Here is a 16,785-nt window from a genome sequence, read left to right on the forward strand (position 1 = left end):
CAATCCTTGCATTGGTAACGTAACGTTCGCTGTTGTATGATAAAGCCATGTTGAAGTTTGACTTCCTCCACAATTATTTTGTTATATGGAATAAAATAACACTGCATTTTTAAATAAGACTTTATTTTGTTGTATGTACTTTGGGAATATTTCAGCAACCACTGTTCACCTAACGTAACCAAAGTTACCGCACTGGATAGCTAAGGTAACGGTAAATCTTTCTAATATGACTAGCTGCTAGAATGAAATCTCTGATAACAGCTCGATAAACAGCAAGGAAATGTGTGCTTTGAGTGGATAGCTTTGGTATTTGTACCGCTAGGTCCATTAGGCCTACGATTTCAAGAATAACTTGATTTAAACACTGCCGAAGTAAATTAAATGTGTGTAGCCTAAGGGTCGCGTATATGTAACTCTTCTCGGCTTATACTTTGTTAAATGTAACATTTCCACCGTTTAAATGAAAAAAAACATGGTACTTACGATGGTACTTACACCTAGGGAAAGGGTGGTGTAAGTTAGTGTGTCATTTAAGTCATAACTTAGTGCCTACATTGAAACTATCTGCTTGGTGCAACCCGTTCTATTTTAGTAGTTCGTAAACCTCAACGTAGCGCCAGTTTACGTTCAAACTAAGCTAAGATGGAACTTACGTTCAGCTGGTGCAACCGGCTGCAGGAATCCGGGCAGGGGACCACAGCAGGCAATGAGTAATGGTTTACCTCACAGGTGAGGTATAGGGGAAAAGAAGAGAAATAAAGTGGGTTAGTATTACTGACTGACAAGCACAAACAAACAGGAAGGATAGGGGAACACATTGCAAACATTTTGAGGTTCGTTGATACCGTGTACTCATCATGCTCTTGTAGACAGTATAACTATATATTTCATATGGAATTACTTTTGCAATATGTTCCCCTGTCCTCCCTGTTCATTCATGCTTGTCAGTCAGTTTATCGCGACTTGATTACAAGATGGCGGCCAGCGGAGAGATTCTATGAAGGTACTGCTTGTAAACAATGCTTGTAATACATTTCCTGTGCACTTCCAAAGTTCTCAGTATCTCGTTTTAAATGTCAGGGCCCTCAGAAGTCTACCAATAAAGTGTGGAGCTACTTTGAGCCTCACAAATGGTGTAAAACAGTGATTTATTTGCATGGCTAAGCCGATGCCCGAGGCACCCCCATTGAAAACCTGTTGGTAGCATCGTCTAACTAGCGGCAGATTTCTGAGTGCAGGGGGCAGGTCGAGATCAGCTCTGAGACAAATGCTCACACTCGGTATCATGTTTCAACACACTTTAAGTCAATATCACACCGGAATTCTCCTTTATGTCGCATTCAATCAAAGCTATTAGCTTTCCTTCTCCTTGGGGTTTTCTCTACCTCTTTGATAGCAGTAGCCACAATTGTGAATACTTTTATAACTTATTACCACATAAACTTTCCTTGAGCGTATACCAAGAAGAAATATCTGCAGTGTTTTAATTCCAATGTCTGATCCTGTTGATGCACTACAGTTGAGCAAGCACACTTTGCATTTTCTCTGCGGAAATGTAGCCGTCCTGACATAAGAGGGGCTACGCTGGGCCTTGGAATCGGGTAGAGATGTTCTGACACAACATTTTACTGTATACTAGGCCTATATCAGTGATGCGCGGGTACGTGTCTGAACGACCCGCCCCGCCCCGCCGTTTACAACTAACCCGACCGCAACTCGGACCGCAAAAAATAATTATTGAAATACAGGACCCGACCCGCTTCCCGACCCGCTTATTGTAAAAAGTAGTCTAACTTAGTCGTAGCGCCATTGAGCTACGCAAAATTGGTATCTCATATGCATGTAAAACAATAATATATATTGCCTAATTATATATAGGCCTAGCCTATAATTGCTCAGAATTTGGGAAACATGCATTTAGTCTACCTTTTTTTTGTTCCGTGTCAGCATTCATCCAAAAATGTGGCTATTTGACTCAACATTGAACATAATTAGCCTAGGATTTTCCTATACAAATTCTGTTTCAGCCGTTCCTCACATGAATGCCTTGAAGCTCTCCCAAGCATGAAATGCAGGCATAGAATATTATTAAGAAACTCTTTATTAACGTCTTCATCAATGGACCAAAAGTCCATTGCTCCGCAATTATAAATTGCAGCGAGATGAAACCTTTATTGCACAACGTGGGGAAGAGCAGACGTGGGGCTTTCCAACGAGCCACTAGGCCTATATAAGTTGCGCAAGGACGCACACATTGCATGCTCATACCAATTGTAGGCTATAGCCTATGCCTTGATGCCATTAAATTAAGAAGTATTTCCTGATTTGGGAAACTTTTAGTTTATTTTTCTTTCCATAATACCATTCGATCTTGCTGCAAATTATCAGACTTGAGAAGCACGCATTGCATCGGCAACTTCGCTGCTCAGTAGACGATTCTGCCACTTTCTGTAGATCCAGCAGTTCGAGAAAAAAGCTGCAGATCATAGACAGAGAAAGCATATGCTCTGAGAACAGAACACAACTGCATGTCAAGTGTAGCCGAGGGTCTGTCTACGCAGAAACAACAAGTGCATTTCTACATGTTCGTGACAAAATGTGGGGGATAGAATCGCGTTTCAGTGGGAATGCTGCAACTTATGTCTTTCTCTTCTAAAGACAATTATGTACGATATAAATGACAAAAAAATAACGGCATATTTTTTGTACCGACCCGACCAAACATGACCCGCATATCATTAAAAATATTTTTTCTTGACCCATAACTGCCTGTGACCGCGGGTGACCGCGGTCGCCCGCTCGATTTGGATCAGCCCGCGCATCACTGGCCTATATCCAGTGTTCAGTGGTGCCCAAATATGCAGAAGAGAGTAAATTAAAGGAATAGTTCAGTATTTTACACTTTAAGCCCGTTTTCTGTAGGCTATTGCCTAGCATGAAAATGAGTGTTAGACACCGAAATTTCGACGATTGAGCCTGTTTGTGGAATTTGTCAACTTTAGAATGGAGCTCTGTATGGCTTTAACATTGCTAGCTTTGTGCATGGTCTATTCTGTCCTTAAAACACCTCTAAACGTTCGTTTTTTTTAAAATGTGCAGCTCATTGAGTGGTTACTGGTCTTCAACGATCTTCTATAGCAAGTTTCGCAGTGAAATTCAAATTCTGTTGTGTTATATTAGGCACACACGGTTGAAAGAGTACTTCCAGGATTTCGAAAATCCCTGATAACAAGATGACAGAAGCTGTATTTCTAATCTGCCAAATTCCACAAACGGGCTCAATCGTCGAGATTTCGGTGTCAAACACTGGTTTTCATTCTAGGAAATACAGAAAACGGACTTAAAGTGTAAAATACCGAAATATTCCTTTAACAAAACAGACAGTATATGTTATCTTGGAAGTGTTCCTTTTTTATTTTATTATTATTATTATTTTTTAATAAATGTGCAGTCTACTGTGTACCAGTGCAGCAACCCTTTCCTCAACAAAAACAAAACATAACTCAATGTCAATCATATTTTAATAAACAAACAAGTATAGTACACTGCCACAAATATGCATTCACAACTAGTGGACAATATACACAGGGCTATTAATGCATCAGGGTTTGGTAATATTCCTTGTTTACCTGAGGCAGTATGATTTTGCATAACTATCATATCAACAAGGAAAAACATTTAACGGGTGTGTCTTTTTGACATTTTCAGAACATTATTTCAATCAGTAGTGTGGATATTCACAAACGTTTACTTCAAACTCATTTTCTATTCTCTCACATGGGAGGTGATACAAAATGATACGATCTAGCCATTTATCAACTCTGGTTCTCTGCGGATATGTCAATGAGCAAATTAAAGATGCAGTCTGGAATCACTCCCTGACAAAGGCTTCCAGCCGAAGCGCGTCGGAGTGAGTTTTTTATCATGTGTTGCCAAGTAGAATAAAGGCATTTTAAACTTTCTACTAGAGTGCCTTGGTATCTTTCCATTTTTTTGATACTAAGTAAGCCTTTTGACCAATTAGCACCATCTAGCACCATCACAAATTCCAGGTAGCACTCCAGCTCAACAATCTTTCAATGCAGTCTGGAATGTTGGAAAGGTTGTTGATATTTGAACAACTAAACCCTCTCATCCATGCTCCTATAGCAATACTGTATGATAATTGGCTAAAACTATTTCCCATTTCCAGAGCCAGGACTGCCTTGAACGTCGTACACACTTAACATGTAGACGACTGCTAGGACAGATGCAACTGCAACTGCAACTGCAACTGCGATTAAACATGTTGAATGCTTTGCGACAGCTTGGGACAGCTTGCTACTATACGTGCAACATTTAATTCACACCACTGCAACTCGGTCTTGTCGCATAGGAAAAAGATTTTTTTTTTCTTATTATTATTGTACATACTGTAGGTAAGAGTTGCTCAGTAGCTTGAAAGTCCATTCATGTGTGTGTATATATTAGATAGACTTGGTTGTTGATTGACTGCTGTAGGAAATCCCCTACCTAGCACTAAGAATTTAACATCTCTCCTGTGTGTGTGTGTGTGTGTGTGTGTGTGTGTGTGTGTGTGTGACGTGTGTGTGTGTGTGTGTGTGTGTGTGCATACAGTATATAAATCTATGCTTACTCGAACATGAAGCTTGAACTCTCTTCTGTATTGAAGGTAAAATAAAGAAAGAATATGGTATGCACAAATAATTTACATTATAAAGACTTGAATGTATATTTTAACTGTACAATATTTGGTAAGACTATCTATGTTAACTGTACAATCTTAAAATCTTGGTACATGCATAAAAGGAAATACAAAGTCAATACTGAGATGCAAATTGAGTCCTGCACAGAACTACAAAATCTAAATCAGTCCATGTCCAAAAAGTTATTCTTACACATAAATAGATGAGTAAATGCAAGATGTGTAAATGAAAGAGGATTAAAAAGAGGCCTTACTTAACTCTGCTATCTTTTGCCTTCCGAGCTTTACGACAATAATTACACTGGCCTCTACTACTTACAGTTTCTGCTGCTCAGTATTGTTTGTGTTTGGATGTGACATGTGAATGGCCACAACATCAGTCTCTGTCACACACTCAGGCATCTGTAGTGGGATCCCCGTTGGCTGGCGCTTTCCTGGAGGAGAATGACATCATGAGTTGCAGAATGAAGGAGGAGGAAAAGAAATGCATTCCCATGTACAGCCCGCCCTTGTGTGTTAACTTCAGAACTGAGGACATTTTGCAAAATCAATACATAAAACTTGACTAATACTGAAGGTGGAAGGTTACAGTAATACTGTGCATGGGGAATGAATAAGCTGCATTGGAAATGTAGAAAGTGTAAACAAATGCGGTGAATGGGTTATTTATGCCACCATACAGTACATGCTTAGTTAGATCTAAGGATTAGATTAGAACAGACAGGGGATCAAAAAATGGCTGTTAGAGTGATTCATTCACTTTATCAACTTGAAAATAAAACACACCAATTAACAATTCTTCATGGAGCTTAAAGGAAGGGTCTCTAGGCAGATGTGTTCACCCCTCTACAAAAGGCTGGGGAGGCCCCAGCTGTGGCGCAACTGGCTGGGGCACCTGCACCGTATGCCGGCAACCCAGGTTCGATTCCCGCGGCCGCCCCATGGTCCCTTCCAGATCCCACCCCTACTCTCTCTCATTCACTTCCTGTCACTCTCCACTGTTTCTGTCATTAAAGGCATGAAAAGCCCAAAAAATATACTTTATCTTTTTTATAAAATTTTTAAAAAAGGCCGGGGAAACCTACTCAAATTTGGTGAGCGGTGCTTTGTCGCAGGTGACTTCTGACTGCACCCCTGGAGGTGCGCTGTTTTGGGCCTGCTGTTTTGGGATGCTACCACGTGGAGATGCTAGCCCATTCACCTTCATGTCACTGCATCAGAGCACACACACACACACACACACACACACACACACACACAATGAGGTTTATGGGAGGGGCATTTACTCTGAAAATACACCAGAGGTGTATTCGGATAGCCAAATAACCAGTTGACCGTTCCGAGACTATGCTACATGAATATAAATATCCCTACTCGGTTATCCCTCCTCTTGTGTTCGTTTTATGCTCACTAGTTTTGTGTTCAATCAAAAATGACTGCTGCATTATAACTTATTATAAATCCATAGTAACACATATTATCATCTAATGTTGTGACAGACCTTTGTATCAACATATGTTCTATTAGGTATTACCAGTTTTGAACTTCCATTTGCTATTGAAGGCCTGCAGGCCTCATTGACCTGAGCTCATGGAAGTCAGGAGAGGGAAGATTCTATTGGGGAAAAGTTCCAGTTGTGGGGCTGGCATAGAACCAGAGTGAGGATGTGTATGTCTGTGTGTATTCACAGAAGCACAGATACAGTCCATCTGATCAACATGTACCGTAATTTCCCGACTATTAGCCGCGGCTTATACATTGATTTTGCAAAATGTATCCAGCTATGAGGTTAATACACGGGGACAGTTAATATGGTGTTAATATGGTTTTGTTTCTTTTAACTTGCATAAAACACTGTCCCACGGCTTATACACAATGCGGCTTATATGCGGGAAATTACTGTACGTGCCTGGACTTTTATACACAGACCATTTTCTCACCTGTTCATTTCTAATGGCTAGTCATTTTTGACCAGGAACACAATGGGCGCTCTTATGAAAATGATCAAAATGTTTCTTCTGTGTTCAAATGCCCTGTGTTAACACAGTCATGGAGCCTCATGATAGTCAGAATAATTTAACAATCTTTTTGAGAGAAAAGAATTGTCAATTGACCACGAACACAACAGGAGGGTTATTCTATAATGCGACCATGATATGCTGGTAAAAGTTATGCTTCCACATCTGTTAGTTCAGTTAGAACATTGGCATGACAAAAAACAAACAAAAACACAGTGGATCAGAGACATTGTTGTGTTTTTTGTAACATATTTGAGTGTGTAGCCTGCACAATACAGAGAAATAAACATGCAGAAAAATACAAGCATGCACTTCATACAGGGGTGAAATATGAACAGATGCCAGAGAGGACCAATAAAAAGACGTCAGCTAGAGATGTTAGAGAGCGCAGAGATCTTACATTGCTGTGCCATTGCCATCCCCCTCCTCCATGACCTTTGACCCCGGGACTTTCTGTCCAAACAGCTTCACTGCCAGGAACATTAGCATGCCACAGCGGTTGGTATAGCAACATGTGGCATCCACAGCAATGAGCAGCACCAGGAATATCAGCATCACAATGCCAACTACACCACCCTTCCCCAAACCAGGTTTACTAACTGTTGAGGGAAAACCAAAGGGAAACATATAAAACATTAAAAAAAAAAGAATTTACAAAATCTTTGGGAATATTATAAAATCACTGAACAGCTATTTGGTATGGCTCATCAATTTAAATAGTTGAATGATTTAAAGCAACACTAAAGCACTTTTCCTCTGTCTGCACACTATTTGTTTATCCAGCAAATAACAATGTCCATAGACAAGGTAGAGTAAGTTGCATGATTTTATGAAAGTATGATGTATTGCAACATCGAAGCAAGTCAAATTTGTAGTTTCTTATGACTCATTCCATCGGACTACAGATCCGCTACTCGATCTGGAAAACTTACAGTACATAGTGGGGTTATAGCGGGCTGCAAAGCGAATGCAGAAGTGGCGTTCACCCTGTTACGAGTTGATGAACCACTGAAAAGATTTTAGAAACATTATTTTAAGGTACAAAAAACTCTTTAGTGTTGCTTTAAATCAAGCTGCACCGTAGTACAATACTTCAGAACCTCTAACAACTTCAGAATCTCTAACAACTTCAGTATCTCTAACACCATTGTCCAGGGATTCTACCTGCGCTGGCTTGTGGGACGGTGAAGTTAAGCATGGCAGGCGTGGATGAGCCTTTCGGGTTGTATGCAACAATCTTCAGTTGGTAATCAGAGCTGTACTGCAGGTCGTGGAGATAGATCTCTGTGGCGTTTGGGAGCAGTTCCTTTTCTCTCCATTCGTCATCCTTATTCTGGGGATAAGATGTTACTTAAAAACAAGTTCTCAAAAGTAACCAACCGCCAACTTCAGCTGGACAAAGTCCTCAGTTCACACAGACTTTTAGGTCCTATTCAGTAATGTCTATGCACAATACACAGTATCTGAGAATACCCAAGATATAATAACTCACCGTTTTATAATGCACCACGTAGAAACTGATAGGGGATCCACCAGTGTCTAGTTGCCTGAAGGGAATTCTAGCAATGTTCTCCTCAAACTTTATTTCCTTGTCTGTTAGGAAAGGTTTGGCTGGTTCACCTGGAAATAGAGAATGCAGTAAGACAATTACACTAGAAAGCACAGCAGCAATTCAAAACTGATGATTAATTATTCATCTGTACAGCATTGGTGATCTCAAGCCCTTCAATGTGAAGCCTAAACTCAATCTTGTTCTATCAGTCTGTGCATGGACACTTTTAATCCAATTAGAATTGGAATAATGGCTCAATCGGAATGAAAATGACCCCTTGAAAAAAACACCTTGATCGGAATAAAACTGTCGATCCGATTAGAATTCTAATCTGAATGAAAGGGGTGGTGAATTCCGTTCTTATTCCCACTGAACAGCCATGTATGTGGTCAATCAGGTTGCCTGCTGTAGCTTCTCCAGCAAAAGCAAAGCAGCTACCGCTATCAAAGATTCTGGAGTGCTTATAACCACCTGATCGGAATAGAATGTGTAAACATGTAAACAAAATACTTCAATGTGGAGTAGTTTAATCAGTGTTTAATCAGTGTGATGACAAAAATGTCCATGTAAACAGAGCTACAGTACAGTCTATTGCTGTATTCAGATTTTTGGAAATGGACATGCGGTACAGTATATACAGTAGCCTACATAACAGTAATGAATCCTCACACTCCTGCTTTACCTCCTGTGGTGGGTGATGTCATCAGGTGAGCAGGGGATTGGAAGGATGAAGAGGGATGTTCACAACAGAGGAGCATCGTCGTTTAGGTGAACATTAAAGAATGAAATGAGTGGTAGATGGAGAAAGTAGATATGAAACCAAAAGAGATGATATGGCATGAAACATGATGACGTTGAAGTCTTTAAATACACATTTTCTAGGACTGTAACAATACACAAATTTTGACCCATGATTTGATACATAATTTGATTCTTTATTTTGATTAATTTCTGATATGCATGACAGCACACATTATGCCGATTATTGCCTACTGTAGGTACTATTTCTTTTTCTTTAAGTATATTTTTGTTGGGCCTTTTTTATTCCTTTAATGACAGGACAGTGAAGAATGACAGGAAGTGAATGGGAGAGAGCAGGGGTGGGATCTGGAAAGGACCATGGGGCGGGAATCGAAGGAAGGTCGCTGGTGTACAGTGCAGGTGCCCCAGCCAGTTGCACCACTGCTGGGGCCAGCCTTGGTAATATTTCTATTATTTTTGGATAACAGATCTACGTAGTTAAGGCGGGAGACTTGTGTTGCATACTGTAGGTGGCTGCCTAAGCTGCAAAGTGCAGCGGGAAACACTGGAAGGGGTGTGTCACAATTCTGCTCACTCTGCGACACAAGTTCGGGTTCGACACGTACAGTATATTGTTACAGCCATATATATACGGTTACAGCCCTACAGTAACATTTTCAGAAGTGGAGCTATAGGGTCATCTCATGACAGCCAGGTATCCATTGTGTAGATGACTGGTCAGTTTTAAACCCATTCAGATACCTGGCTGGCGAGAATGCAGTGTGGGGCAGTCGGGATTGAAATGACCGATGGCAGCCCGATTGAAGGAATTGCGGAATAATGTTGTGGGGAAGAGTAGAAAAGGTAAAAAGTTCAACACTCACGTTCGCCCAATGTCCGGGCATTGGAGATATCAGAAAACTCTCCCTGTCCAACAATGTTTCGGGCAGCCAAACGAAAGGAATATTCAGAGTAGGGCAACAAAGGGGTGACAACCAGAGGATCTGCATATGTTGACATAAACATTTCAAATAAATTGGAAAATGCAAAGGACAATTGCAGAGAACAATTCTCCTAAATAAATAATTCCTGGCTATTAAACTATCCAGCTTTCAATTCTTCAGGACCCTGATTCACACCCAACACAATGAAAGCCAGTTCACAGCTAGCATAGTCACATATCAAGCAACTTGATCATGTTGTAAAATGTCATGCTATTTGAAAAGAAAACGTTTGGACATTAAGTAAAATGTTTAAAGGAACATTTTTTTATTATTATTATTATTATTATTATTAGAAAGCACTAGCACAAAATGGGTGGACTAAAAATATAGATTGTGCCTAGATTTCCACAGTAAAACTTTACCAGTGGAGTTGATGACCATTTCGTTCCACTGCTGAGAGCCTTGCTTCCACTGGAGGACGTAAGCAGTAATACTAGAGCCACCATCCATCACAGCAGTGCTCAGGTTGAAAGTAGCTGCAGCAGCTCCTGGATTTACCGACACTTGAGACGGTTTCCCTGGCAAGGCTGTAAAACACACGAAAGGAGCACACACGGAAGGGATCGATTTTTCATCAACAAGCTGATCAGAGATGTTTAACAACAAAACGTGTCTTTCAGTTAAGGAGTGACAGTGTCATGGCTCACTCTGCAAACTGAAGTCTTCCTCTTTGATTCCTGAGCTACTGTTGGCAATGCAAGAATACAGACCGCCATCAGATGGCGCCACCTTCTCTATGATAAGATCCGATCCTCGCACTTTTATTCGGCCGCTGCTGCTGAAGCCCTGTGATAGGCCATTCAGGCACAAAGACAAGGAGAAGAAGCCATAACAAACACGTCAAACCTTTGGCATTTCATGAATGTGACATTCTGGGGGATTTTAAATCAACCAACAAATTGCAATGGTCAAAGATGGATAGTACCAGTAGGCCTATACAGTGAAGGTCCCATATATTTAATAACCTACATCATACATTCTCTAAATGTGTGTATGTAGGGTAGCTGCAGTCGCACCGTGTTTCCATCGGGACCCTTTTTAATCCAGTGGAGTGAGGGCATGGGATGTCCTGAGATATTGCAGGACACAGCCACCATCTCTCCAGGCTTCACACGCACTTCTGACTGGCTCAGGATCACCACAGGATGCTCTGGAGGAAATGAACGTGACAAAGTCACTCTCTAGGGTGGAGGATGAGAGAGATTCCACAGAGATGCCTACTACCATTTCTCCAGTTTATCACATCATAGTTGGTGGGCACACCCAGAACTGATGTCTATACTGCTCAAGGACATCAGGCTTTGAGTATTGTTAGTCCAATGAGCATCTCACCCACCCTGCCTCTAATACACGATCCATACCTGAGACATCAAGAAAGGTTGTGGCAGTGCTTTCTCCGATCTTATTTTTGGCCGTGCAGATGTACTCTCCCGTGTCCTCCCTCTTGACAGACTTAATGGTGAGTTCGCTCTTGTCGGAGTTGAACTCGTGGCGGGTGGAATCAAGGGCAGTGGGTCTGATGAGGTGAAAGGATGTGGTGAAGTGAGAGGGGTTGAGATGGGTCATTACTGCCCGCCACTGCACGAGCATAACAAGGGGCAGACAAGAACAGGAAGGGAGAGAAAGAGGCAGACAGGAAACGGCAAAGCACACACAGGATGGCACGGCACATTAGTGCTGCAGAGAGTCAATGATGCAGCAACCAAACAGCAGCACGCATGGAGGATCTGCTTTATCCAGCAAGCGGCCTTTTACACATAAACGGCGGGAAACATTTATATTCTCATACCCCAAAACGAAATATATACAGACATACTGTAGACACAACACTCATCCGAAACGCAACGTAAGTGCACAGACACAACACTCGTCCCCCAAAGACAAAATAAGCACAAATAGCAGCGTTCATCCCAAACCCAGGCTGCAGCCATAATGTCCACATTGAGGAGGACCAAATCTGTGGTTGGGTCTGGGGGACCCCAATTCACATCATGCAACAATATTGCACAAGCAGGCATAAACAAGTCATTAGTTAAGTCAGAGTCAATTAGGCCATTTCAATTGTTTGACTCACACAGGTATATGAATGAACGGATTATGATCCCCTGGGCACAGATGCTAAAAGCTGACTGACATGACAAGGAGACATCAAGAAAAATGCTTACTTTTACTACTTTATTGCATGTATTGCTTGTCAACCAGATAGCTGTATACTGTAAGTCGGGCAAATGAATCTCTGGCCACTTGCTAACATAATCTACCCATTCTGTTATCAGCTCAGCATCAGGCAAACAATCGCCATTAGCTAAGACTAATTTATTAAGGTTCGGTTTGTGGCCCTTGGGCAACAATGACAATGCATACTTTAAACATACCGGTCTATTAGCTGTGCCATTTTTCTGACCCCATGCTGTACTCACACCCAACCTAGGCTCTGGATGATGACAGACATTGAAGGGGTCTATATGGAAAATACCTTATGGTCTCTTTGAGTTGGATATACTGTAGGCTCCAAAAAATAATGGGTTTCCTTCTGTGTGTTCCTTGCCTGTGTTTTATGAGAATTGTATAGTGCTTGCCAAAGGTGACTATGGCCCTGCCCCGAACACAACCTCAGCACACATAGACACAACTCTCACGTCACAAACAACATGAGGTAAAAGTTCTAAAACCTTGCAACTGCGATTTGACATGATGAATACATTGCAGTGGCTTGGAACAGCTGGCAATGACGTGCAACGTTTAATTCAATTTCACACAGCTGCAACTTGTCTCCGCAATGGTTTCATTTTGTCACGAATCTTTGATGTGAATTGGTCTTCAGAGTGAGAGGGGTTGAGATGGGTCACTATTGCACACCACTGGACATTTTAAGTATAACCAGGGGAGGACAAGAACAAGAAGGGAGAGAAAGGGTTGTGTGACTGTTCTCTCCCTTCGCTATAGTGATCATAATAAGCCTCTCAGCTCCACTGTAACGGGAGTAAACTGACTGAAAGTGTTAACTTAGAAATCATTGATCCAGCCTGACCAATCACATTGATCTGGGATTCTCAATGTTACTTCCTACTTCGGCTAAACTTTGCAAACTGACAATGAACTGCAGTCAGGAAACAATATGTTTAGGCCTACCTTTGTTGTACGTAAATTTACACATTCTTCCAACAGCAATTTTTGATGTTTGTAGGTGTTGCTAGTACCGTTTACTACAGCCACTTCTCTCTCGTTGGGCTGACTGGCCCGTCACAATTTGTGGCCGAGAGAAACGTTAGTGAATTGTTGTCTGCCAGAATAGTATCTCACTGAAAGGAGAATCTAGATGGGCATGGCCAGGCTAGGTGTACAGAGGCAAAATTACAAAAATTGTGTCACGGTCCAAATACTTATGGACCTGACTACTACTCACATTGACCATGTGATCTGAGGCTGGGGCTCTCCTGAGGTCGAGCAGGTGATAGAAACTGTAGAATCAGGTCCACTTTTCACAGTCTTCCGTTTCTCTTGTATTTCCACTACTGGCAGTGCTGCATGATAAGAGGATCTGGTATTAAATTGGTTATGATGACAAGATTTGCATGTTTTATATGATGAATATTGACGAATAGTGAATAACATTTTCAAAGGCTCAAATTGTAGAGTTCTTATTTTAGTCAAGATTCATATTCAAGATTTAAGAAGATGCTTGTTTGTGAAGATTTAGAATTCCTGTCTCACAAATAATTTGTTTAATTGTTTGCTTAAGCAGCCCAGTTACAAGTGTGGTGTGCCAAAGCTGCTCTCCTGTCTGTGACTAAACTGAGCTCTTATTTTTCTTGGGATGATTTCAACTCAGTGGTTCACTACTCAATCATACTTTTTCCTCAAGCCTCTAAGCCTCACCAAATCCTCATTGGAGTACCACAGACTCAATAATTGGACCCCTGTTCTCTTATACCACCTATGAATTACTTACTGTTGACAACAACAGAGATATTTAGTGTATCCGATATTGGACGGCCTTTTATATAGGCTTTGCAGGTATAAGTGCCTCTGTCTTCCCTCTGAATATCGTCAATCTGAAGGAAGTTGTCTCGTCGGACAGTGATCCTTTGTTTTCCTAAGAGGAGTAGGGAAAATAAGAAAAAGGAGAGGAAAAGAGACAAAGCAGGGAAGTCATTTGAGAGTCACATAGTTTCATTAAAAATGATAGGAGTGAGCTGAGAAAGCACACACACTCTCATTAAGGTTGTCAATGGTGGCATTTCATGCTAAATGGGGCAGACTTTATTTCCCCATTATTCTTTAACTATGAAGAGGCCTTATCCTCTTATCACTGAAATAGAGGAAGGACAAGGATTCAGAGTTGACGTCAGATGTTTTCTCCACGTGGAAAAAACATCCTTCGATTTGAGATCAAATCGGATGGAAATCTCCCCATCAAGGCATCCACCATCGCCATCCCTTCTCCACCAACCACCACCACCACCAGCGGAGCCATGCAGGTGAAAACCAGACGCCCCGTACCACAGAAGAAAGCAGAAGAGTCGGTGGCGAGAGTGCCCCTCATACCATCAGTACCCAGCTGAGTGCTGCTCCGGTGCCACTGGATCTCCACGGCAGGCTTCCCAGTGGCAACACAGGGGATGAGAGCCGTCTCTCCTTTTAAGAACTCATGGTACTTTGTTGTCTGGCCGAAGGAAACTGGCCCTGATAAGTGAAGAGAAAAGGGCTAAGTATACATTTAAGACACTGCCTATGTACGTATGTATGTATGTGTGTGTGTGTGTGTGTGTGTGTGTAATGCCTGTGTCCTTACCATAAACAAAGATGTCAATGCTTGTCTCCTTTGTTGCTCCACTGTCATATTCACATCTACAGGTGTACTTCCCTGTGTTACTGAGCTGGGCTGAGTTGATTATAAGCTTACTTGATGATTCGTCAAGTTTCTCAATCACCAAGCCTTCAGAGTCCTCGTCGACTTCCTCGTCCTCGAATAACCAAGTAATGGTTCCTTCTCCCCCAGCTGAAGGACACAGTCATATATCACAGGTTATTTTGGCCTTGGCTCTGATTTACACAAAGTGCCACTGGACTGCCCAAAGACATCAGATCAGAGGGTGTTCAAAATGGCTTTCAAATAAGCAATGGTTGTTGCACAGGCATGATTTCTGCAAAGGCACAACGTTTATAAACTTATTTTTAATGACCTATATAGCTTTTGAGGAGTATATATAATATTTAGTTTTCATTCTAGTAGCCTCATGTTAAATACAAAATAAAATAATACCAACCTTTGCACAGCATAAGATGACGGTCATTCAACTTTACATCTGGTTCGCCGGCAACAATCTCGAGTTTTGCATCTGATTGAGCCACAAAATATAAACAGAAGCATACAAAGTGAAGTCAAAGTCGAAATACAGAGCTGGGCAATCTCCCCCTTTTTGTCAACAGTGCTGATACTTATCAGACCAGCCTGCAAGTGTTTCTCTATTGTTTAAGAGCAGATTGGGTCATAAATAGCTTCAGGGGACTAATTGTAGGCTGCTGACAAACGTCCAGGAAATATTACAACCACAAGCACAAGCAAAGATAGACTTCCTTCATGACACTTTATCTCTTCCTGAATGGCCAAGATGTGGAAATGAATACAGGTGCTTGGATGGTATATTTCATCGGTTCTGAATAGAAACTGAATAGATGTCTGCAAATGCAATCAATAATGAATGTTGGCATTACAAACCAACAAGTTAATCTTATCTGCCGAAACAACACTGATCTGGTGATGTATTTGGAGAGTATTCAATGTAATTAAGATTTGTATTTATTTTTATTTTTTTAAATAAGCATTGTCTTCTTAAGTATCATATTTTCTACATGACTTCTAATTTAGTGCCTAAGCAACTAATTAAGAAGAACCATTCAAATTGACTACAATGCTGGTACCTGCTGTAGTATGGAAGTAGCACTTACTGCTGCACTAACTGTCCTTATTGCACTTCAGTTTGATTGTCTTCCGTGTTGGAAGTCACTTTGCGTCTACTTTGAAATGTAGAGTCTTCCTCTTAAATACTGAAAATGATCCAATGGTCTAGCTCAATCACTCTGCTAATCCAATTAGATTGGGACATGGGACACCTAAACACTATATAAATTAATTACAATTCATCTAGAAGATGCTACTTGAAAACACATTTCAGTTTTACAATGAGAGTCAATGGGAAAATTAAATTGCTCTCACCTGACAATGTCCAAAATGTGAAAAGCACACAATATCTCATCAACAGCTGAGCAGCAGCCATGGTCCAATAACCGTCTCCCCAGCTACGTTCCAACCTTTCAGTCTAAAACACCTGGGGTGTTGTGTGGTGCCCAAAAACCTGGAATAAGTCTTCCCGAAGCCAAGTGTCTCAGGAATTTATAGCCAGGAGGGGAGCGAACGAACGAGACAGACAGGAAATATGTTATCTTGGACATCTCTCTCTCTCTCTCTCTCTCTCTGACTTCCACCTCCTGAAATTTTTAATTCAAATCAAGCATGGGGATGGTGCCTGCCCAACCCACTCAGGCGCCACCACATCTACCCGACTCGTCCCTCTGAATGCCGGATGAAAGGAGCTCTCTGCTCTCTAGGGCATTGATGGGACGATAGAAGCATCTTTTGATAAAAAAAGGCCATCATTGAAGAAGAGTGGGGCTCATCTCTGCAGCCTGCTCCTTGAAGCATTCATTCAAGATGCTATGCGTTAACTACTTCTCTGAAATTATACATGCACTGAAAACATT

At 41.4% G+C, this 16,785-nt stretch overlaps 1 protein-coding gene across 3 annotated transcripts; it reads right to left on the reverse strand.

Moving 5' to 3' along the window:
- Positions 1-3,503: 3,503 nt before the first annotated feature.
- ncam3 (neural cell adhesion molecule 3) lies at positions 3,504-16,380 on the reverse strand. 3 transcript variants are annotated; one of them, XM_062538681.1, is made up of 16 exons: positions 16,241-16,380; positions 15,291-15,362; positions 14,816-15,022; positions 14,569-14,706; positions 13,973-14,116; positions 13,427-13,544; positions 11,382-11,536; positions 11,037-11,170; positions 10,668-10,806; positions 10,383-10,547; positions 9,900-10,020; positions 8,216-8,345; positions 7,888-8,056; positions 7,124-7,322; positions 5,791-5,916; positions 3,504-5,139 (listed from the first exon to the last, which is right to left on the reverse strand). In XM_062538681.1, the coding sequence occupies exons 1-16, from the start codon at positions 16,299-16,301 to the stop codon at positions 5,100-5,102; spliced, it is 2,118 nt and encodes a 705-aa protein (XP_062394665.1). In that variant the 5' UTR covers positions 16,302-16,380; the 3' UTR covers positions 3,504-5,099. The 3 variants fall into 3 exon arrangements, with proteins under 3 accessions (XP_062394665.1, XP_062394664.1, XP_062394666.1); XM_062538680.1 differs by having other exon boundaries at positions 8,216-8,343; positions 9,901-10,020; positions 14,524-14,706; XM_062538682.1 differs by lacking the exon at positions 5,791-5,916 and having other exon boundaries at positions 14,524-14,706.
- Between the last annotated feature and the right edge of the window lie 405 nt (positions 16,381-16,785).

The sequence above is a fragment of the Sardina pilchardus genome, chromosome 6, assembly GCF_963854185.1.
Source record: "Sardina pilchardus chromosome 6, fSarPil1.1, whole genome shotgun sequence".
NCBI lineage: Eukaryota > Metazoa > Chordata > Actinopteri > Clupeiformes > Clupeidae > Sardina > Sardina pilchardus.

Excerpts from the sequence above, each read along its gene's own strand:
- ncam3 (XM_062538680.1), bottom strand. The coding sequence starts at position 16,301 with ATGGCTGCTGCTCAGCTGTTGATGAGATATTGTGTGCTTTTCACATTT. Across the intron at positions 13,545-13,972 it reads TATCTCTGTTGTTGTCAACA|CACTGCCAGTAGTGGAAATA; the intron begins GTAAGTAATTCA and ends CTTATCATGCAG. Across the intron at positions 11,537-13,426 it reads CCTCAGATCACATGGTCAAT|ACCCACTGCCCTTGATTCCA; the intron begins GTGAGTAGTAGT and ends TCACCTCATCAG.